At 33.8% G+C, this 21,970-nt stretch overlaps 3 protein-coding genes across 4 annotated transcripts; 1 reads left to right on the forward strand and 2 right to left on the reverse strand.

Annotated features, from left to right (window-relative positions):
• Positions 1-7,016: 7,016 nt before the first annotated feature.
• On the forward strand, positions 7,017-8,192 carry Ssu72 (Ssu72 CTD phosphatase). Its single transcript, XM_018519338.1, has 4 exons — positions 7,017-7,099; positions 7,322-7,465; positions 7,660-7,918; positions 8,001-8,192. Exons 1-4 carry the CDS (start codon positions 7,017-7,019, stop codon positions 8,100-8,102), a joined length of 588 nt encoding a protein of 195 aa, XP_018374840.1. The 3' UTR covers positions 8,103-8,192.
• Positions 8,193-8,651: 459 nt separating this feature from the next.
• On the reverse strand, positions 8,652-11,684 carry Ns3 (nucleostemin 3). Its single transcript, XM_018519292.1, has 4 exons — positions 11,458-11,684; positions 9,656-11,036; positions 9,180-9,480; positions 8,652-8,955 (listed from the first exon to the last, which is right to left on the reverse strand). Exons 1-4 carry the CDS (start codon positions 11,557-11,559, stop codon positions 8,808-8,810), a joined length of 1,932 nt encoding a protein of 643 aa, XP_018374794.1. The 5' UTR covers positions 11,560-11,684; the 3' UTR covers positions 8,652-8,807.
• Positions 11,685-13,161: 1,477 nt separating this feature from the next.
• On the reverse strand, positions 13,162-21,220 carry Wdr33 (WD repeat domain 33). 2 transcript variants are annotated; one of them, XM_018519669.1, is made up of 10 exons: positions 21,040-21,220; positions 20,661-20,960; positions 19,632-20,089; positions 19,286-19,555; positions 18,811-18,962; positions 16,363-16,460; positions 15,596-15,956; positions 15,278-15,489; positions 14,828-15,160; positions 13,162-14,703 (listed from the first exon to the last, which is right to left on the reverse strand). In XM_018519669.1, the coding sequence occupies exons 3-10, from the start codon at positions 19,953-19,955 to the stop codon at positions 13,316-13,318; spliced, it is 3,138 nt and encodes a 1,045-aa protein (XP_018375171.1). In that variant the 5' UTR covers positions 19,956-20,089; positions 20,661-20,960; positions 21,040-21,220; the 3' UTR covers positions 13,162-13,315. The 2 variants fall into 2 exon arrangements, with proteins under 2 accessions (XP_018375171.1, XP_018375169.1); XM_018519667.1 differs by having other exon boundaries at positions 20,790-21,220.
• Positions 21,221-21,970: the final 750 nt, after the last annotated feature.

The following is a 21,970-nucleotide window of genomic DNA, read 5'->3' on the forward strand; positions in this document are numbered from 1 at the left end:
ACAAAAAGAAAAAGACAGACATGGAGCGCCAGGGCAAAAACCAGGCGCCTACGTTGGACACACGCCAACTTTTCGAGTCCCACAATAGTAATCTTATCGTTCGTTGCTCTCACGACAGCCGTGGTACGTGCAATGTTAATTCACACGAGAAGCGTTGTGGCTCGTTGAATTTCTAGCGTGGAAAGAATCCATCATCGAGCGAACTGTCGACGCATTTTAGGAAAAAATAACGAAAAACTTTTTTACGTCGTGTTACAGTGAACGAAACGGCAGCGAAGCACGCGACTCTCTAAGAATTATTCGTTCAGAAATTATGAAAATGTTAAATTTACGAAATGTATATTTAGTGCGACAAGTACCTACTTTTGTTGCCAAATACTAGCGACTAATTTTAATTCTGGCACGGCGATATCACGTTGCATAATTCGCATTGCGTTGATCGCATAGCAGACCAATAATAAAATGATTAATAGAAGTTAATGGAAACTTTGATTAATGATGAAATCAATACTGAATTACGATACAAATTATAGATCATTTTCAGTTTATTGGAATTAACCAAAAGTAACATTTAGTCATTGCGGTCAATGTCGATTGCATGATGACATAATAACAAGTTAGCGTACGGAGTAGCAATTAGGAGACAAACTTGGCATTTTCATTGCGTGAAACGAACTCTCACATAAGCATTTTCGTAAATGATAAATGATATTCTTCTCTATTTAATAAATTACTTTCGGGTTTCGCTATTTGGGAACAAAATTACCAACTATTATTATTGTCGCTTTTACTAATATTAATGGAATAAATTTCGAAGCAGATACAATTGTACAAATTAGAAACGCTGCAGGCAACAGACTTAGTCTGGCAACCTTTGAGATTCGCTTTCGAGGTGTCTAGCTGCCTCAATGTCGAAGCCAACTCGATGCGAGATACTTAATGCTTGCATACCGATCGAGGACAAGTCGTGACGCGAATCATAAATCGTTTTGATGACCTTTGTATACGTTCACTCGCGCTTTCGCGATGCAGTGTGCCGAGCCCTTTGCTAATATCGGGAATCTCATAATGAGATTCAACGTCAGGTGTGTTTTTGAACAAATGATTCGCAAATTAAGTGGCATTATTTTAAAATGTAAAATCCCAAAATTGGGGATTTTAAAGATTTAATTTTTAAGTAAATTTTTCTTAAAAAGAATCAATTAAATTAAACAATAATAAAGACGAATAATAATACAAAATGTTAAATATATAGGTTTATTTCAAAGCATAAAATTTCGCATTTAATGATTAATCCGAACGTTTCGAACTGCACAGAGCCCTTTGTCAACGGATATATGTATATAAAAATATATATATATATATATATATATTGTATGTATATACCATATATATAAATGTGTTACTAAAAAAGAAAATAAATAATCTAGTATATGTAATATATTAAAAGAAAAAAAGGAGTAACAGATTCTCTCTTCACTCCTTCGACAAATCAAGATTTTGTTCTTTAGTAACATATTTATATTATTGATCTTAACTTGTAACGTTTTCTGATATTCGATGATGATTAAAGCTCTGTGTTCCTCGAAACGTTCGGGTTAATAATTAAATGTAAAATTTTAGGCTTTGAATAAAAATATATTATTACATTTAATATTTATATTTAGCCTTGTTTTATTTTTATATTGTTGTTTGATATTCACGAGCTCGATTTATTAATTTTCTTTTCAATTAAATTAATAAATTGTACAAAATCAGATAAAAATTCGATTAAAATAGGTTCTTCTCCTATCAGATTTCTGAATCGTGCATTTCCTTAACTTTTGATATGCGGAAATTCTATTTATCGAGTTAGAAACGACAACTTTCGATTCCGCGACTGAAAAAATTTCATGGAGTTCCGGTATATATGAGAGATCTCTTGCAGTCGCGTCGTATCCTCTCTCCGCAGAAGAGTCGTCGTTTCCGCTCTGCCGGTCGCGATTTCCCGACTTTCACAGAATCGACCGTTGCGATGTAAAATTGGCCAATCCGTGATTAATGTGGTTCAGGTGTTAAGGAAAGGCGATCTTCTTTTTAGCCGTAATTTATTAACTATTATTACGAGTCTTACGAGAGATTAGCTAACTCAGTATTAATAATGAAGACGTACAATTTCTTATTGCCTTATGATTTATGAAGTCTACGTAATATCATGACATCAAAAATGTCTATAATAAATAAGTCAAACCTATTATAAATGAGCTAAAAAGAGATCGAGGGAGTTATTTTTAATTATTTTGTCATTCGCGTTAAAATTTGCGATTGTTTCTCAATTTCACAAAAAATACTAATTTTTGTAAGAAAAATCAACACACACGTATTCCTTATAAAAATTGGCATTTTTCGTGAAATCGAGAAGCGCTATATTTAATGTATATTTTTGAAGTGCTATATTTAATGTATTGATGCACATAAATAATTAATATCGCAAAATATATTTCTTTATATAATTTAAAATTGTCAAGTTTGATTAAAAAATAAACTTATCAATCATATCACAATTACGCCATTACTAATTCCAGTTTATCTCGCTCCACTTGATTTTAATGCTGAATTGACATCGCGCAGTCATTCCTGCTATTGGTTTAGCATTGGAGTAAAGAGCGACACGGAGACAGATAGGTATGATTTAGCAACATGACGCGTAACATTGATATTCGGAACGCGGAACGCACTCAGGAAAGGAGAGATAATTTAATGAGCGTTGCACCGTAAGGCTAACTTTTGATTATTCGTTTATGCATATGATATCTGCTGGACGTCAGTTAGATGGTCTCTCATGGTCGCAGAGTACTCGTCATTAATATCCATGAGTTAAGTTTAAGCATATCCGGCTATGCGTTTTCGGCTTCGAGCACGTAGAACATAATTTATGACTATCGTGTGAATCACGAACAATCGATTGCACATTCTCTATATTTAACGATACTCGTGCTATTTATTTTTGAGTCCGCTATTTTCTGAACGAGGAGATACGTTATCATGCAAGAGAAATGTCCAATTAAAAACATAACCCTACTGAAAAAATCATATCACAACGTTACATGATGAAATCATTAAATTAAAATATGTAAATTACGTAACGAATTATTCCAAATCAGTACGTGATTTTTTTTGACGTAATTTGAGAAATCACATAATATTAGAAATAGTTTTATCCATCACGTGATTTTATAATTGTCAAATTTTAAAGAATTGAATGATAGAAATGACTGATAGAAGAAAAAAGAACATATCATCATGTGACTTTCCAAATTAAAAGTTTACAAAATCATATACCGATTTCGAATAATCCGTTATATAAACGTGTTTTAATTACATAATTTCATCATGTAACTATGTGACATGATTTTTTTCAGTAGAGAAGTCTCTGAAATGAAGAGTTGAGATGAAGAATTAAAATCGAATATCTTAAGCCTTAATTTACACCTTTGGGTCATTCGTGTTCTGCGCATTTCTTTTCTTTGATTTATATACAACAATATTATATACAACAATTGTATATAACAATTTACTATAAATATACAATCTTATTTTCTAAAAATGTCAAAATATACGTAAAAATTGTTTAGTAATTTTTATATACTTGTAAAAATAATGAAAATTAATCCAGGACCTATCGTATGTAGTAAGGGTGACAAAAACTAAGGCGTGTATTAAGGGTCAACATTGTTATTATGCAATTTATAGACTTTGATATAACTTAGTTCTTGCGAACTAGTAAATAATTTTTATAAAAGAATAAAGCGATTATATTTTTCATTATTTACGCATGTGGCATTAAATACCGCAATGCGATTAATAAATTAATAAATTAATAATCGGTGAGGCGTAAAATATATATAAAAATGTTAAATATATCGTAAAGGTTCGAAAAGAGACTATCGTCGATACGCAACATTACAATCACCGGAAAATATTTCCATCTAAGTGGGTTGGTAAAGCAATCACTATGCGAGGTGCAGCGGAGCACATAACACGCGCCATTATGGTCAGTACAAAGAGACGAGCTATGGATCTAAATTGGTTTCGTTCATCGTTGATCTGTTTGTACGTACAAGTTGCGGTGCACGTGCACCCATGGATAATTCGCGGAACGAGAGCATACGGATGCTGCAATATGAGTAGCTAAATGTACTTGACGTTGTTCGCGTTAATTTTACAACATCACCTATTGCCGACAAAATACGTGCAATTTGTTTTTAAAGAATTTCACGTCAAATGACGATACAAGAAAGATTGGAAACTACATAAATCGCGATTTTTGTTTTCTCAGATAATGTTATCACTAAAAAAAATTATAAAGAATATTTAAAAGGAAATTAAAGGGAATTTTGCTAATATTATGCCCTTTAAGGAACAAAAAGAAATGGAAAATAATTTCGTAACAGCCGATAGAGTAAAAATTAATACTGAATAAGTATATACAACGTCTTATTTTTGCAACATTATTTTTAGACAATTCTAACCAGTTTGAAATAATAAAGGTAGACACACATACAATTTTGCAATAAAATACTTAGCATAAAGTTTTTGTCAAAGAAAAATTGATTTTAAATAAACTAGTAAATATGACTTTTTTATCCATTTTTTTCAAAGTTTTAATTCATCAAAGGCTCTTATTTTTATTCATTAAATATACGTATAATAATTTCGGAAGCTATAAATATATTTTTATCGAAGAAAAATAGATTCAAGTTGATGAAAGAATATTCGGTTATTATAGAAGATTGCGGCAGAAATGGGATGATATGACAGAAACAACAGCATACAATCGTGGTATTATACATGTAATTTTAGCGCTCCGTCAATCGCATCTCCCTTACTCGAAACGCTCGCCGAATCTGTTCGGACTATTCACGTTCTCTTTCGGAGGATCGCGACACCGGGCACTAATCTTGCAAGAATCATCGAGCGCGAAATTGAAGTCTCGTCGAAGCCTGAGCCCCGCCTTAATTCAGGCCTCCGAGTTCGAGACACGCAATCTTCATCGAACGTCCCAAGTCGCGTCGACTGTATCCCGACCAAGTATACGCGGCGCTAGTCATTATTTCGTGGTTTTGTAACAGATCCGCGACCGGCATTATGCAATTTAATGACGAGCCTTTTTAATTCTCTCCGCGACTCGAGAGCGCGCGAATTTCGCGTGCAATTTGTAGAAAAACGCTAACCTAGAGCCGATTCAATACCTTAATTCTTGCAAATCGCAGGTAAAAAATTTATCAAATTTATCATAATTTGGCACAATAAACAATTATGCAAAATAACAATCTGTTAGTTCCTCATCATTCAAACTGTGTCTTGTGAACGTTATTAATTTATATGGATATATTTTTATCCCATTTCCATGTCGATATATATTTAATTGCTTTTCGTCAAATTTCGAAAATTAAACCTAAAAAGAATGGTATACGAAAAGTAAAACACACACGTATACACACACACAATAAACGGATGCATGGCTGAAGGATATATATAATAACGATATAACCTCGACAAACAAACGCGTCAACTTTACTCACCGGGATGGAGGAGCTCTGGATGGTTCCCGAGCGTTTCTTAGCGAAAAGTATGATGAACGAGCACGTTTATGCACACGAAGCACTTTTCGAAGAATCTTGTTCACGCGATAAAACGAGTCATTTTCAAAGAACTTCCGCCTGCATGCGCCAAAACGAAGCATACCTTCAAAATCACGCACTTCAACCGCTTGAAGTTTGCACCAGTTTGAATTGCCAAGCCACGGTGCCAAACGTTCGACTCGACATGCCCGTTTCTACCAATGTGGATTAACTTTAATCTCGGTTCAACTTACTCTTCATCTTTTTCTTATTTTTAAAACTAGAAAAAGATGAAGAATTAGTTGAATCGAGATATTAAAGTTAAACTGGTAAAAACAGGCATCAGTGGACCACGCCGACCACAATGTATAATATTTGTTTAATTGTAAATGCTTGTACAAACATGCATACAAAGGAATTTATACTACATTTACACGGCACGCTTAATCGGGTTTAATCATCGACATCTAGAATGGACCGCTGATGGCAATGGTGGGGGTAGAAAGACGATTAGAGTGAGAGACAGGAATAATAAGATCGTTCTTTCATCCATTCTAGATGTCGATGGATTTAATACATCCGTAGTTATTAAATTGGCCAATCATAGCTGTTGCTCGAAAGAATAGAACGACTGCGATTGGCTAGTTTCATAACTACGGATGTTATTAAATTAATAACAACCGGTTAAGGGTGCCGTGTAAATAATAGTCGATCATTGACTGATTGCGATATCTGATAAGATTTAATATATTATATGTATAAAATATAATTATCTTATATATATAAAAGACAAAAAACCCCAATTTTTTAAATCCCCAATTTTTTATTATTAAAGTTTGCGTCCCTATTGAAGGATTTAAATGAGAGATTTACTGAGAGTAAAAAAAACTGATAATTATTAATTTTATGATTTATTAGTTTTGTAAATTTTAATGTTTTATTGTCCGAGTTTGATTATTTTCTTTATTCCCAGCGTATTTCTGTCGATAACGGTTTCTTTTAACTATAGTATTACGTTTATCTGTCTAGATGTCGCTAAAGAACATCTCCGTCATTTTTATCGACGGAGCAAAAAACCCGAGAAACGGAGACTGGAAACGAGACAGATCGTCGTGGATCGTGATAGCGTTCGGGATTTTCCCGTAATTGCTTCTAAATAATCCGTTAGAATAATTTCATCTCGCCGTGGGGAATGATTAACGTTTGCTCGGGCTGCATTGCGCCTCCATTACGCTTCGATTAGATTCAGATAAAAAGAAATAAATTATACTCGCATAAAAAATTTATACGTCGCGTATCATATGCATCCTTCGTAACCTTTCAAATATAACCTTCAAACGCGAAATTATCTTTGGTTAGGCGATTTTACGACTCTATCACGGCCTTTTTACCGTTGATAGAACGCGCGGAAAAATGCCAGCACCAAATTCCATCAGCGTAGCTGTAATATGTTCCAGTAATATGAACAGGAGCATGGAGGCACATGCTTTTCTGAGGTAATCGGTCAATCAATGATTAACCTCGTGCAAACAGATTAATCCATTGACGATCCTCGGGGATTTGTAACTTTTTTGTAGAATGCAATTTTTGCTACTCTTATTCTTAAATTGCTATTCTAAATCCTCCAAAATATATATATATTGCAATATTTAATAATTAAAATAAAAAAATTGTTGCATAGAATGTGCATCTTATTTGAAAATATGATTGTGTTTCAGCAAAAAGGGATTTAATGTAAAATCATTTGGAACTGGAGACAAGGTCAAATTACCTGGTACTGCACCAGACCGCCCTAATATCTACGACTTTGGAACTTCATACGATGAGATCTACAATGATTTATTGATGAAAGACAAGCAATAGTATCCTTATATAAATAAGCCTTTTGATACTTTTCTGACATGTAATATTAAAAATATAAGTCTGTTTTGTTTGTTACCTTTATAAATTTTTGCTATTAAGTTACTAATTTTAATTTATCTAAATAAAAAAAAGAATTTTCTTTATATAATGCTATATCTTTTCTATGTTAATTATCCCTTAATAATTAATACAGTTATACACAGAACGGTTTATTACATATGCTGGATCGGAACCGCCGAATAAAACCTAGACCTGAACGATTTCAATTGTCCAAGGATAAGTTTGATATTTTAATTTCATGCGAGGAACGTGTATATGATCAAGTAATCGAATGCATGGAATCTAGAACTAAAGAAGATAATCAACCTGTGCATTTGATTAATATTGACATTCAGGATAATCACGAAGAGGCCACAGTAGGCTCGTTTCTTATATGCGAGCTAGTAACAGTGGTATTATATATATATTTTTTAAATTTTTTAATTATATTTGGAAATATTTCAATTTTATAATAAGCAAATGTTCATGTTTTAGTTGGCAAATAGCGAAGACTTAGACAATGACATAGATGAACTACTCCATGAATTTGAGGCCAAATTTGCAAGAACAATATTGCACACTGTGTTATTTTACTGAAAAATCCGACACAAGAATTATCAGGAATGGAATATCTGGTGTTCATCGAATTTGAAATTTATTTATAACCAAAATTAAATTATATATAATTTACTGAATTTATATATATATATATATATGTATATGTATATATATGTATATGCATCTATATATAAAATCTGCTTGTGTTTCCTATTTAACGGTTATTCCCATGGAATCTAATTAACATGGTACACTGTTGAAGTTGATAACGTATTTTAATTGATAACGTTGATTCACATTACATCAGGATTAAACAAAGTCTATAGAATGGTATCAATCTTTAAGCATAAAACAAAAAAGGAATAAAGAATAAATGCAGACAGTATAAAATATAAAACACTATAATATTTAAGCATATACATACATGTTCATGTATTGTGCACGATTACATCTGAGTATAAATCCACAACATACGTGTATATAACATACACATGTAATTTATATATTTATATATTCAATGTACAAAAGAGAATAATATGTACATATGAGATATATAAATATATATATATTATATGTACATATTTCAAGATATGTATACATATGTATATATATTCGAACGTTGCAGAGTTGTTATTTACACACATTATATATACATAATCATACAGCTATATTACATGGCTGTTACTGATAAAACCAATGGATTGAGAAAATGCAAAACGATGATATTTTTCACATGTTTTGTACTCAGTGTTGATCAAGATGAGCATACAACCTTCGAGCCTTTTCACGTTTATTTTTATTAACGTGTTTATTTACAATTTTCCATGGTTTTTTTATTCTATTTGAATGACCGTCGATCGATTCTGTTAAACTAACCGTTGATCCCGTGTGCCTGGAAATTAATTAATAATACCAGTCAAATGAATTTTGTATATGAAGTAAATACAAGACATTCTGATAATAGTCTAAATACTTATAATGTACATATATTTCAATCATGTATGACGAAGTGTCACTCGATTAGAAATCGAACACATTTGAATAGATTATATGATTATATCGTCACACTATTGTATAAGAGTGACTACTTAAATAAAGCCAACATTTTGACATTACATTGTAGAGTGTTGTAACACAGGTTCACGAATCTTCTTAACGTGTGTATCCTGGAAAAATTTCCGATCTACAGCGTTGACTGTTACTCGACATCCTTCGTTTACGCGAATCGTTCGGGGTGGTACGTGTCTATTCGTGGATATATTACGACGTCGCGGTGGAAACGTGTGAAAACGCTCTTGGTCAAACATTGGCGGTGCAACGCAGTATAGCAATTTACCATTAACGAAATCTTTCAAAACGTATCTGGCTGAACGTGGATTATCTGGTTGACCGTTCTGTGTCATAAAACCTCTATTATCTGCAAACATATACGATATAAATTTATAGAAATATGCATTATAATTATTATAAATAAATGTGTGAACATAAATCATAATTTATATATACATGTAATATTATAAATATAAAATTGGGGCATTTTAATTTTAATACTTTTTAATATATTTCAATTTATATATAAACTGATTACATACAACCGTGCGCATTTAAAAGCTCCTCTGCAGTTAGGGCACGATTCGAGTCTTCTCCCTCGGATGGTATAGGTAACATAAAACCATAAAGATCCTCTAGAATGTATCTAGGTATCAATGTAGCCAGCAATGTAATTGCTGGTACATGATCTCGCATCTGATCAATCGGCAGTATGCCATTTAAGATCATCTCCGCTTTTGTACAAAGAAAGCTTGGCATCACCAAACCTGGGCAATCACATAATAATAAATCTTTTTCTAAATACAAAGTTTGAAAATGCTTAGTTTTGCCCGGCGTGGCAGACACCGAAACCTTTTTATCCATGAGCAAAGCATTGATAGTAGAACTTTTTCCAACGTTCGGATATCCTACCAAACCAATCGTTGTCACTCCATCTGTGTAGGTTTTATTACCAGTAAAAATTATTTTAAATAATTCTACGAGATCATTCCTATTTAATAATTTCGATGAATTAACTATTTCTCTTGTTTTGTCTTCCTCTGTCGTAGAGATTTTTAAGTTCTCCATTGCACATTGAGCTTCTATTTGTTTGTCATTATCAATTTCTATATTAGGTACAGTAGATGTATCATTGTCAACGATACTATTTTCCGCGCTTTCATACTCTGATTCCGAAGCAAATTCAGAGTTCCACTCGTCAGTACTACTTTCATCGTTTTTATTCAAACAATCGTCATTTTTATCTATCGATTTTGCCTCATCTTCATCTTCTTCTTTTATTGACTGTTTTTCTGCAGTTAACGTGGCAGAAAAAAAGGCCACTCGTATATTTAAGTCTGTAAAATATTTTGCCCATGCCTCTCTTTGCTCGTCCGTTAAAAAGTCTGCTTTATTAAGAAGAATCATATTTAATTTGTCAGGATTTATTTCTTTAACATAACATTCCAAATCTTCACAGCGAAAGAGCAATGGATTACGTGCATCTACAATTTGTACAATCACGTCGCTGCGTTCTACTACTCTCCACAATTGTCGCCAAAACTCTAAATTCCTCTCATAAGGTGTCAATATCAATCCTTCCACTTCTTGCAACTTGGCCAAATTGCGTCTCCATTCTAAGAATGCCTCTTTCTCAAGAGTGTGCAATTCCTGAGCACTTAGGGAAATGTTCCACTTGGGCCTTCTAGGTATCTTAACAAGGCCCTTGTTTCTTTCTTGTATTTCCAATATTTTCTCCTTTTCATTCTTTGAAAGCAAGCCACTACTGGGATTCACAAATTTAATGTTTAATTTCTCTGCAGTAAATTCGGTTCCTGCAAGTTCAGCAGTCGACAGAAACTCTTGAAACGAGTTCTCCTCTGTAACCGATTGCAAATTGAGTCGACCCCAATCATAACCATCATTGATCTCTGTAGTGTGAAGCTATATAAAAAAAGCGAGAAAAGATATTCTAAATAACAGTTTACCAACAATTTATTAACAAATATATCATCGATAGATGAAATACTTAGGCCCAGTTTCAAAACTCATGGTTAACTCTTAACCGAAGCTCAACTTATTTCTCATCTTTTTCCAATTCTAGAATTGAAAAGAGATAATGAATAAGTTGAACTTTTAAGAATTAACAGTCAGTTGTGAAACTGGGCCTTAGTAGATAAACTTAGCAACTGATTAAATTTCTGATAAACGTCATAAATGAATGTTATTTATAACTAAAAATATAAACATGACAGAATACTTTTTCAAATTGTATTATTTATGAAACATTTGTGGAATTAATCCCAACTCGCCTACACTTGTCAAAAGGACATTTAAAAGAAAAGGTTACAATTTATTGTTTTACCATAGACTCATTTTTGTTCCTCTTAATTTTCGTAGATCCAAATCGATCCCTGATTAAAGATTTTCCTAAATTACCACCTCCTCCTTTGCCTTTCTTGCCCATCGTTTTTGTTAAATAATACTTATCCGTTACAAAAACAGCATGTGACTCTGCAATGTTTGTAACTTGAAGGTTAAATTTTGCGAGCCATATAACCTCGCCTCGAAGGATTGTAGTTCTACCACTACATAAAAAAGAATCAAGCCTCTCTCACACACACACACACAACGCGATCAAATTATTATTAAAAGAATGCAATTTATTGACAATTAATAAATAACGCAAATTATATACGTTTCTTGAAATAAATCGACGGATACATCACGTTACAATTCAAAATGTCCCTATATAATGAGGAACATAATTCAGAGATCGAAACAGATCAAATTCGTGTTCCGATAAAATTGAGATACAGAGAAAATGTACTTTAATATTTTTATGTGCAACTATAAAAACACGAATTTACAATATGAAACATTAAACTCATTGAATCATTATCATTATCGGTTTCGATCTCTAATATGTAATCCTGTTTCCGTTCAAAATTTCATCATGATTCGAGATATTCGCTGTATTACATTTGCATATTATACAAGATCAAGAGAAAATCGATCTAAATTCAATCAGGATAATTGTGACATTAGAATAGTATTTTCAATAATAATCTAATAATTGTTACATAAGTAGTAGTAAAAAATTATAGCTATATATATTCAACAGATATGTATAAAGATATGTACTAAGAGAAATATTACAAGCTTTCAAATTAGTAGTGTGAAATAAGTCACAATTTATAATCTTTAAATGGACAACTTTATAATTAAAGTTATAAGAAACTTACAACTTCTTTACAACTCTCTGTTGCATCAATTAAGTTCAATAATATATACTATTTGAAAACTTATATCGTTTTTAAAAAAATCTTTAAAAAATTATTTTTTCTTTATGTCACGGTTATCCCAGTTGAGCTCGCTCGCTTATCGTATAACACATGCGAAAATAGGGCAGAAACGAAAGATGCTTTATGTTATTCCGTTTTATTAATAGTTGATAGACTGTTCTGGCACTCTCACGTCCTTCAGACGATAAACAGACGCAAAAGTCAGTCATACATTCGTGTTCATTCTCCTCTAGGATTATGCATCACCCAACACGATTAATGCTTGCCGACACATATGGAATAAGAATTTCCTCGCAAGGCAGCTTGTGAACAGTTCCTATCGGATTAGTATTCATGTCGCCAATCCCTAATACATTATATTACAATTTCGTGTTTCTTCATCTTGAAAAAAAAAAACTGTTTATATTATAGCATACTGCACCACATAAATCAACTCGATTCAGAGTAAATCCAAATCTGAATCAGCGATTCGTTCTCATCTCTATCTCCCCCTCCCCCCTCTCTCTCTCTCTCTTCTTTTTTCTTTAAGAAAGTTTAATTAATCACCTTCTGTACACAATCGGCTCGCGCAAATCTCGCACACAGAGTACTCGATCATTAGCTCATTAGGCGAATCGTAAAAAAAAGGAGAAATATATATATAGTATATATTATACATATATGTATATACACACACACATATATATACATATATATCTTATATATTATATATCTATATTATCTATATATATACTTCATAAATACCATATGAGTACCAAGTATTTTTGCATACATGAGTAACAGAGTTCACTCATTCGAGGACGCCGGCACTATCTTATATACTGAGTCAAAGTTTCACTGAACAATTCATGCAAGACAGTTTATATCGAGGCATAAGAACATTGTCGATAATCACGCATATTGTTCTGAGAAGTCTCTTCAATAATTGTCTCTTCCTCTCCCTCCTCTAGATTGATCGTTGTCACGTCCTCTGCCGCGATTATAGCCGCCCCTGCCCATATCGCCACCACCACGACTTATGCCGCGATTGGGACCGTTTTTGCCAAAGTTGCCAAAGTTGGAATTAAAATTGTTCAACTGACCCTGTGGAGTTTGTCCGCGGAAATTAGGTCCGAAACTTGGTCGGTCGAAATTCATCGGAGCGACATTTGGTCCGCGGAAGTTGGGCGGTCCTTGAAAATTATTGCCAAACGGCGGCGGGCCCTGATTCGGTCCAAATGGCAGCATCGGATTTGGTCTAAAATGATTTGGGCCAAAATTGCTATTCGGTGGTGGTGGTCGAAAATTGGGTCCAAAACCACCGGGCGGCGGTCCATTGGGTCCAAAGCCCGGATGCATGTTTGGATGGGGCGGCATCATATGGGGTGGCATTGGGCCATCTATACCGGGCATACCAGGATGCGGCGGTTTACCCTGCATGCCAGGATGCTGTGGCATGTTGGGATGCGGCACTAAGCTTGGCATCGGTGGCGGCATGTTGGGATTAATATTTTGCATGTTATGATGATTCGGCAGATGCGGTATACCAGCCATAGGACCATGCATATTGTTACCCATGCCCATTGCTACACCGTTGTCGCGTTTGTCAAAATTATTGCCAAATGTACTGTCCAATTTACCACGCGATCCATCGGTTTCCTCATCGTCCCAGCGGCCGCTGGCGTTATCATGTTCCCGCTCGTCATAATCATCATCATCCAAAGACTTGGATGACAGGAAATTGCGAAAATCCTTGTCCGCGAAATTATTGCCGCGTGAATCATATTCGTTGACTGAACTGGGTCTACCAGGACCGGTAGACATATTGAATCTAAGATCTTCGTCGCCACGATTACTTCTCGATAGATCGTGAAGACCGCTCCTCCTATGATCTTCATCCTGGCCGCTATGGAAGGAATTGCTCTCCGCGGTGAGACTTGACTTGCTAAATCTCAAATCAGTGTCGTTGGACTGCGAGTCCTCCGTAATCACACCACTGAAGACCGGCTGATGCATCTTAGATATACGATCGCTAGCTCCACCATCGCTCCAACCGATCAGCTGATCGAACTTACGCTTGCCGCCGCGATTCAGCGATTTCAACAGTTCCGGATTCTGTGCGAATTTTGAGCTAGGCAAGGGTGGCGGTAAATTTACATTGGGCACTTTAGAAAAATCGATCTCTTTATCGTCCAGCAGATATTCTTCGACTTCCATATCAGCCTGTGGACATACCAACTCCCGTAATTCTTCTACTTCACCAGAAAATACTAATTTGTTTATGGCATCGGTTCCTTTACTGATTGCTTGTGCTAGTTTGGAGCCAGCTGAAAGATGCAACTGAGTTTAATAACTATATATAACTGCGTATTTTTTTAAATTAATATGCTTTAAAATTGATGTATATGCTTAAGACTGATTATACTTATTTTACTAAAAGATATTGCTTACATTCCACTGGAATCATTTTCCCATATAATATAATGGCGTTGGGCGTAACTTCGTTTAGTGGCACGGCACCTGGCGTTGTCTCTATTAATTGATTGACGAACTGATTAACTAATTCAACTTGCTCATCTTCGCCCTCTATTTCGTTCCACTGCGCTTGGAAATTTCGCGGTATCGGTTTACTGTACGGAACTTTCTTATTGGCGAATTTCTTGCCCTCGTCCACAGCGTGATCTAAATCCAGACCGGGGATTCCACCGTTTTTCTCCTCGGATTCACAATCTGCATTAATTCTATCCTCTGGTCCCATACCAGGTATCACCGCTGCTTCATCAGCTAAGGCAAATGAAGCAGAATAAGATATTAGAGAGAGAGAAAGAGAGAGAGAAAATAAAAGATATATTAAATGTTATATCATATCATTGTGAAATAATTTTAGAAAATATTCAGTACCAATTTCGTGATCATCGATACCGGCCGAACCTGCCGGTAATGTATTGAGATTGTATTTATCTCTCATCAGATCTCCCGGTCTGTTACGCGTCCAAAATTTAGACGTGTGATCGTTACTGCCAGAACACAAGATATGTCCCAATGGATGCCAAGCTAATGTCCAAACTATGCTATCATGTGCTTGTTCTATCGCTCCTACTTCCTTATCCGCTCTGAAATTCAAGATAAAGTTAACTGTAATATCATTCAGTATCAAGAAAAATAGCAATCATATAAGTAAAATAAAAAATGATTATGTTGATTATAGGCAATATGTACCCAACATGCCAGAAGAGTATGGCGCCATCACTACCACCACTACAAAAGAGACCTTCGTGGCTTGGATGCCACGCGACACTAGACGCTTCCTTTTTATGGCCACGAAAAGTCTGAACTTCTTGACTAAGATTCCTGAGATCGAAAAGTTTTAAGAGATGATCTCTTGATGCAGTTACCAACCAGTTACCGTTTTCATTCCACTTGACATCCATCACGGTAGATTTATGTGCGTGAAGAGTCGCCAGAGACTGTCCAGTTTTCGGATCCCAAAGTTTTACTGGTTGCTGATTGTCTTTACTGCCAGAAATGACTAGACTCTTTTGTGGATGCCAATGTACACATTTGACATCCGCACCATGACCTGTAAAAAAAATACTATGAAATATTGTGTTTAATGTGTGTGTGTGTGTGTGTGTGTGTGTGATTTTTTATTTGCTAAAAAAACATAAAATAGAATGTAAAATTTCGAAAAAAAAAATCATTACCATTTGTTTTTAATAATAGAATAAAAAATCTATTTTAAGAAAGCAGACTATCTATATTATCATATATATATATATATATATATATATATATAAAATAGTTATGTGTGTATATATATATATATATATATATATACATACACACTTATGTATGTATATGATAAATATATAGTTTGTAAGAATAAAAAATATATATATATGCCAAAACTAAGCTATTTAAATAATAACCAAAAAAAAAAAGATAAAAATTTCATATAATATTTATAAGATCAAAGATATATATACCCCTGAGAATTCGTTCCTCGTGACAGCGAAGAAAGTCCCAAATTCTGACAGTTCCATCATCGCTGCAAGTTGCCAATTTGTGATCCGTCGGGCTGAAACTACCCGCCCAAAAAAAACAAGTTACATTTGAACAATGCATTACCATATATAATAAAAAATTGTAATATTTGCCAATATTCATAATGAAAAATCAAAGATAAGCTGGAGCAGTTTATTAAATTTGCGGGATATACTGAAAAAGCATTAACCGTTTATTGTAACATTGTAATATACCAAAAATTCATGTAATTAGTTTAAGAAGTAAGAAATCAAATAATAGTTTAAAATAATAGTTTAATATCTTGAAATAATTAATTGTAAGAAAATAAATACAATTGTTGTCTTTACGAATTTTTATTGAATTCATTTTACAAAAAATTAAATCATTTTGTTATAGCAAAGCGAAGAAAAATCTAATAAGAAAGAGTATAAAATAGTTATAATATAAATAGTTATATATTATAAAGAGATGATATGAAAAACATGATACATCTTACGGACATTGTTACGGTATAACTCGTTAGTTTTTAGCATTGAGTCAAACATACAGTTGCCTACATTTATTACTGATTCCTCATTGTTTTTATTATAACTACCGCATGCAATGTTGACATATACGTATATATATATATATACAAAAATAGAAAATACGTTATCAAATTATTGAAATTTTTTATGGATTTTTTTAAAAGTTCTTTAAATTATAGCTGTTGTTATATACCGTAATAAAAAAAATCTTTTTTAATATGCTCTAGTTGCATCAATTTATTTATTTTTGTTAAACTTTATAATATATATCTTAAATCACACGATAAAAAATCAACGTATCGAATAAATGTAAATTATAAATTATAATTAAATGCATATTAAATAGTCACTTTATAATAGTTCCTAGCTTTCCTTTGATGATTCTCCCAGTGTGTTTGTTGCTGATAGCAGTATACGCGCGGAGAGATAGAAAAGAAATGCGAGCAAACGTGTATACAAAGTCGTGCACACATAAGTGTAATATATTCCCGAATTTTAACTTAAACCAGAACAAATGTAATAGAAAACATATATAGCCGAATTTTACGAGTACGGCGTTGTGAGAAATAGAGATCAGTAATAAAAAAAGGAATCTTTATATGTATAAACATATATTGTAAATAAACAAAAAACCATCCGCGACAGTCATATCTGGCACTCAAATAAAATCCCATTATTTGTCGGGTAGTGAAATAGTTTCATCTTGGTAAAACTATGATTGATTTTTGATGCCACATGACCACCGAGTGATGTATTAATAGTAATTTTTTTTCAAAATTTAACATTTATTGCACAAAAAAATGTCCGAAGTGTACATGAATTATGTCTTATATTTGTCTGTTACGCTGTCTCTCCCCCCCCTCCCCCCCCCTCTCTCTCTCTCTCTCTCGCTCTCGCTCTCGCTCTCGTTCTCTCTCATCTGCGAAAGGGCACAAGTGACACATAAACTAAAGATAAAATATTTTATTTTCATAGCCATGCAATAATAATGTCTTTATTTAACTTTATTGAAACTTAAACGATATAAGAAGGACACAGGATATTTCATCTTTTATTTATCATTATATGGGAATCTCGACTAGGTATTGCCATATATGTATATATATATATATTTTTCTTTTATTCATCTAAAACATACATCTTTGCCGAATAAATAATCTAGCCATATAAACAGCTTAAAACGAGAGCCATAAGGACCTAATAGCATTATAACAACTTAATTTAAAATGTGTGTCACTTCGATGTGTGATAAACGCATTATCGATACTATTATGTGGAGTAGTTAGTTAATCGAAAGTTAGGTCCCTAGGACTCTATAAATACAAATAATAAATTATATCGATACGCGCATATAATGTACGCAAAAAATTTACACTATCCTTGTATACTGATTTTTACATCGCGATAAAAATGCGGTAAAAATATTTATTTATTAGTTTTGCAAATTCTATTGAACTTTTTTAAAATTTATTGTTTTAAAAATATAATATCTGCCACAATATATGAAAATATTTTTATACACGATGAAAACTATTCCATTCCAAAAATTTTCTAATTCGGCAAAAGATATCGAAATTTTTCTACACGAATTCGATCGAGATATTTAACAATTAACTTCTTTCATGAACATTTCATGGTTCATTCCATGGTTCACGACGGAAATGCCATATTTCGTTATATTCTATCCGATGTTTTATATTGAAACTCGTTTAAAATCACCTGTGTACCCATACAAGAATCACTATTGCTTTGTCAGAAACTGCACAAAACCAGAAAAGGAAGAGAAGAAGAGTCACGTCCGATATCCTAACTACATCAAGGATGGACCGATCGGCAACAGTGACGCAAGAGACGTAAGGACTAGTGTGGTGGATGATATACCTGAGTCCTCTAATCGCTTCTTTGTGCGCTTGAAACATCTTGACATTGTTCATGTTGCTCTGCCAATATTTCACGTAGCCCGCGTGGTCCCCCGTTACCATCCAGCTTTCATTATGTGACCATACCATTGTCCTCACCGGGCTGTCATGTGCCTAAACAAATAAATTAATTTCTCCTGTCAGAGAACTTTTTCTAAAAATTATAAGTATTACAGTACACAATAATAAAAATAAAAGACTACAAAATTATCCTTTATATAGCAAAATAATCTCCATATTCTGTAAGATATTCAAAACTATTATAGGAATTGCAAAATCATACAAGTTCTAGCTCACAAGATATCTCAATCTGATAAAATAAATTATAAAACTATTATATACATGCATATATAAATTTAAAATAAAAAAGTCGTTGCCTTTTAATTGTCTTCAAACAAGATGTTAATTCTATTCTACACTTATAACATAAAATATACCTGTAGAATAGTTTCGAAATTGAAAGTAAGGCCATTCCACAAAGTAAATTCTCCACTCGAAGCGCCAGTGACAAGACGTCTACCCTCTGGTGTCCAAGCCATACAAAAAATTGGACAACGCATTTTATTGGTAGCCGTTTTTACGAACCTCGTGGTAACTGCATTTATAGGGTTGTCAATATAACTTGGTGGAGGGAGTAAATCGGGATAATATATTACATCTGGCTGAAGCGCGCGACGATCCCTATAGTCCCGTTGCCATACTCGATTCTGTAAAAATTTAAAAGTTTAGATATAATGTTGGAAAATATTATTTTAATCAATTTACAATGAGACTTATACTTACTTCTAAGCTTTTAATGATGGCTGAGTTGTAATCAACAGTCTTTCGCATAACAGATTTCCTCAGCCTCTTGCCGTCAAATTCATCTTGCAGAGTTTCTTGTCCTCCAGTGACAATTTTTGGAGCATGATAAGGTCTAAATGGTTTAAAAAAACCACGATTGCCTTCTCTATGATTTGTATATCGATGCTGATAACTTCCCGATGTGTTTATAGTGGTTAAATTTGGTGGTGGCGCTGACAAATTCGGGGTTGTAGGTGGTGGCACAGACATGTTGGGTAGGTTTACAGCCGGCGGCGGATTCGCAAATTGAATGTTTCCAGACATTATGAGAGGATATAAATACAGGCAATTAATTCAAATTACACGTTCTCCAGCTTATCTGAACAACAGGCGTCAGATATATTTCATGGTAGTAACAACCCTATGATCAATCAATAGATCCATTCTGGTGAAAGACCCTATAAAAAATATAAAAAATATATTAATCTTTACATAAAATAAACTATAATTTAAAAATTCCAAAACAGTATGTTAAGTTAAATAAGAAATTATATTTATTTGTAAATTTAATTACAAATTATATTATGCCATTTAAAGATTCTTATATTTCTCTTTTAAGCATAATAAATAAAGTCATGTAGTTGATAACTCAATTAAATTTTTTAACAATTGATTTTGTATAAATTATAAGTATCTACATAAAATTAAAATAATAATATTAATATAATTATATGTATATTGCATTTTTTATTAATTATTTTTATTGTTTATTAAAGTACTTCAATTTAGCTTAATTTTTATTTATAATATATGATTTCTGCGGAAAAAGATACTTTAAAGAGAAATGTGCAACAATCTTTTCTAATGAGTTACGTATTGACTCAATTATAAAAATTAGATTCATATTAATTATACACACATATATATATATATATATATATATAAATTCTTTTTGTTCAATTATAATTACAAATAAAAAATCAATTGACGCGAGGAAGATATATTCAAGGAGACAAAAATGATATGTACACGTCACGTTACTCCATGTAGCACACAGGATGAGTACGATGATGTAGTACACACATATGATAGTGAAACGTGCGATTCCGAAAATTCTCAGTTCATGATTGGTCGGTTAAAGTTAACAATCGGAATTACCGCGTTGAATTGACGAACATTTCGACACTCAGATTCACGTTCTCTCCGTTAACGAAGTGCTCCTGCACGAGAACGTATACAACCACCAGTTCAGCCGCCACGCTTTCACGGAGCGCCTTGTATTGAGAAGCTCTCAGGCTTCGTTTACGAATAGACACGATCGATCCTGGACTATAGAGAAATAAGTCTCGATGAAAACGATGAAAGTTAAAACCGAGCTAGCCGTTTCAATGTCTAATTCGCGACATACCAGACGAACCGCGAGAATATCGTGCCCTCGTCGCGGACGCCATTACTCTTTCTTGGGCGATGACATCCGCTTTGGCAGTCGGCTCAGTCGGCTGTGGCCGCCACTTCCGCCGGCATGACTTCCGCCTTTATGGTTATAAAAAAAACTACAGATTTTTGGTTGGTATTGACCTATTGACTATCCTCCAAAATTCACTGCTAATATTGAAATTATTGATAATAGGTCTGTTTTCTGTGGCTGAACTAGTGTACACTTTTGGAACCTAAAGTGAGAAAAATATACGTTTGATATTTGTTTAAAGCGAGAAAGAGAGTTCTAGAACAGTCTGGAACAGTCTATAAGTGCAGGAACAGAAAACAGACCAAATGTGTAAGGGCATGTTCCCACTCTGATAGAAAAACAGAAAACAGAAAAGCAGTAGCCAATCAGAACTCGCGCTGGTAGTCTACAATTTTGGGTGCGATCCACTTTGCGCTGCAATTGCTTTGAAGCATTCTTTTGGCGTTTTCGGCCCGACCGAGTTCGCACCAACTTGGGTTGAAGTAATGATGTTTCATGCTCTCCTATTGGTAGAGCGTGTAACGTCAACCAATAGCGAAGCATTTTCCGACCCAAGTTGGTGCAAACCCGGCCGGGCCGAAAACGCTATTTGATTGGTCAATTCGTAAAATTCGTTCTTTTGATTGGTCAATGAAGTATTTGCAGCGTTAAGGTACCTTTTCATGCTGACGCTCGATACTTATCTTCAGCGTCAAATAGGTCACGTGATCAAAATTGACGCTTGATATTCGCCAATTTCTATCACGTGGCTCATTTTGACGCCGAAAATGAAGATCGAGCATCAGCAGGTTTGTTCGCGTTGCATGCTCCAACATGCTCCAATTTGCTTCTATTATAGCTCCTACTCACTCCAATGCGCTCATTACGGCTG

Source organism: Trachymyrmex cornetzi, unplaced genomic scaffold (genome assembly GCF_001594075.2).
Source record: "Trachymyrmex cornetzi isolate Tcor2-1 unplaced genomic scaffold, Tcor1.1 scaffold83, whole genome shotgun sequence".
NCBI classification, from domain to species: Eukaryota; Metazoa; Arthropoda; class Insecta; order Hymenoptera; family Formicidae; genus Trachymyrmex; species Trachymyrmex cornetzi.

What these genes read in the sequence shown, in the direction of transcription:
- Ns3 (XM_018519292.1), bottom strand. Translation starts at nt 11,559, where the DNA reads ATGGGCAAGAAAGGCAAAGGAGGAGGTGGTAATTTAGGAAAATCTTTA. An exon ending in GGAACAAAAATGAGTCTATG is followed by an intron (nt 11,037 to 11,457) that starts GTAAAACAATAA and finishes TTTTTTATATAG; the next exon opens with CTTCACACTACAGAGATCAA. An exon ending in GTGTTACAACACTCTACAAT is followed by an intron (nt 8,956 to 9,179) that starts GTAATGTCAAAA and finishes ATTAATTTCCAG; the next exon opens with GCACACGGGATCAACGGTTA.
- Ssu72 (XM_018519338.1), top strand. Translation starts at nt 7,017, where the DNA reads ATGCCAGCACCAAATTCCATCAGCGTAGCTGTAATATGTTCCAGTAAT. An exon ending in GAGGCACATGCTTTTCTGAG is followed by an intron (nt 7,100 to 7,321) that starts GTAATCGGTCAA and finishes ATTGTGTTTCAG; the next exon opens with CAAAAAGGGATTTAATGTAA. An exon ending in TTGATGAAAGACAAGCAATA is followed by an intron (nt 7,466 to 7,659) that starts GTATCCTTATAT and finishes TAATTAATACAG; the next exon opens with TTATACACAGAACGGTTTAT.
- Wdr33 (XM_018519669.1), bottom strand. Translation starts at nt 19,955, where the DNA reads ATGTCTGGAAACATTCAATTTGCGAATCCGCCGCCGGCTGTAAACCTA. An exon ending in ATACTCTTCTGGCATGTTGG is followed by an intron (nt 15,490 to 15,595) that starts GTACATATTGCC and finishes CTTGAATTTCAG; the next exon opens with AGCGGATAAGGAAGTAGGAG. An exon ending in GAAAATGATTCCAGTGGAAT is followed by an intron (nt 14,704 to 14,827) that starts GTAAGCAATATC and finishes TGCATCTTTCAG; the next exon opens with CTGGCTCCAAACTAGCACAA.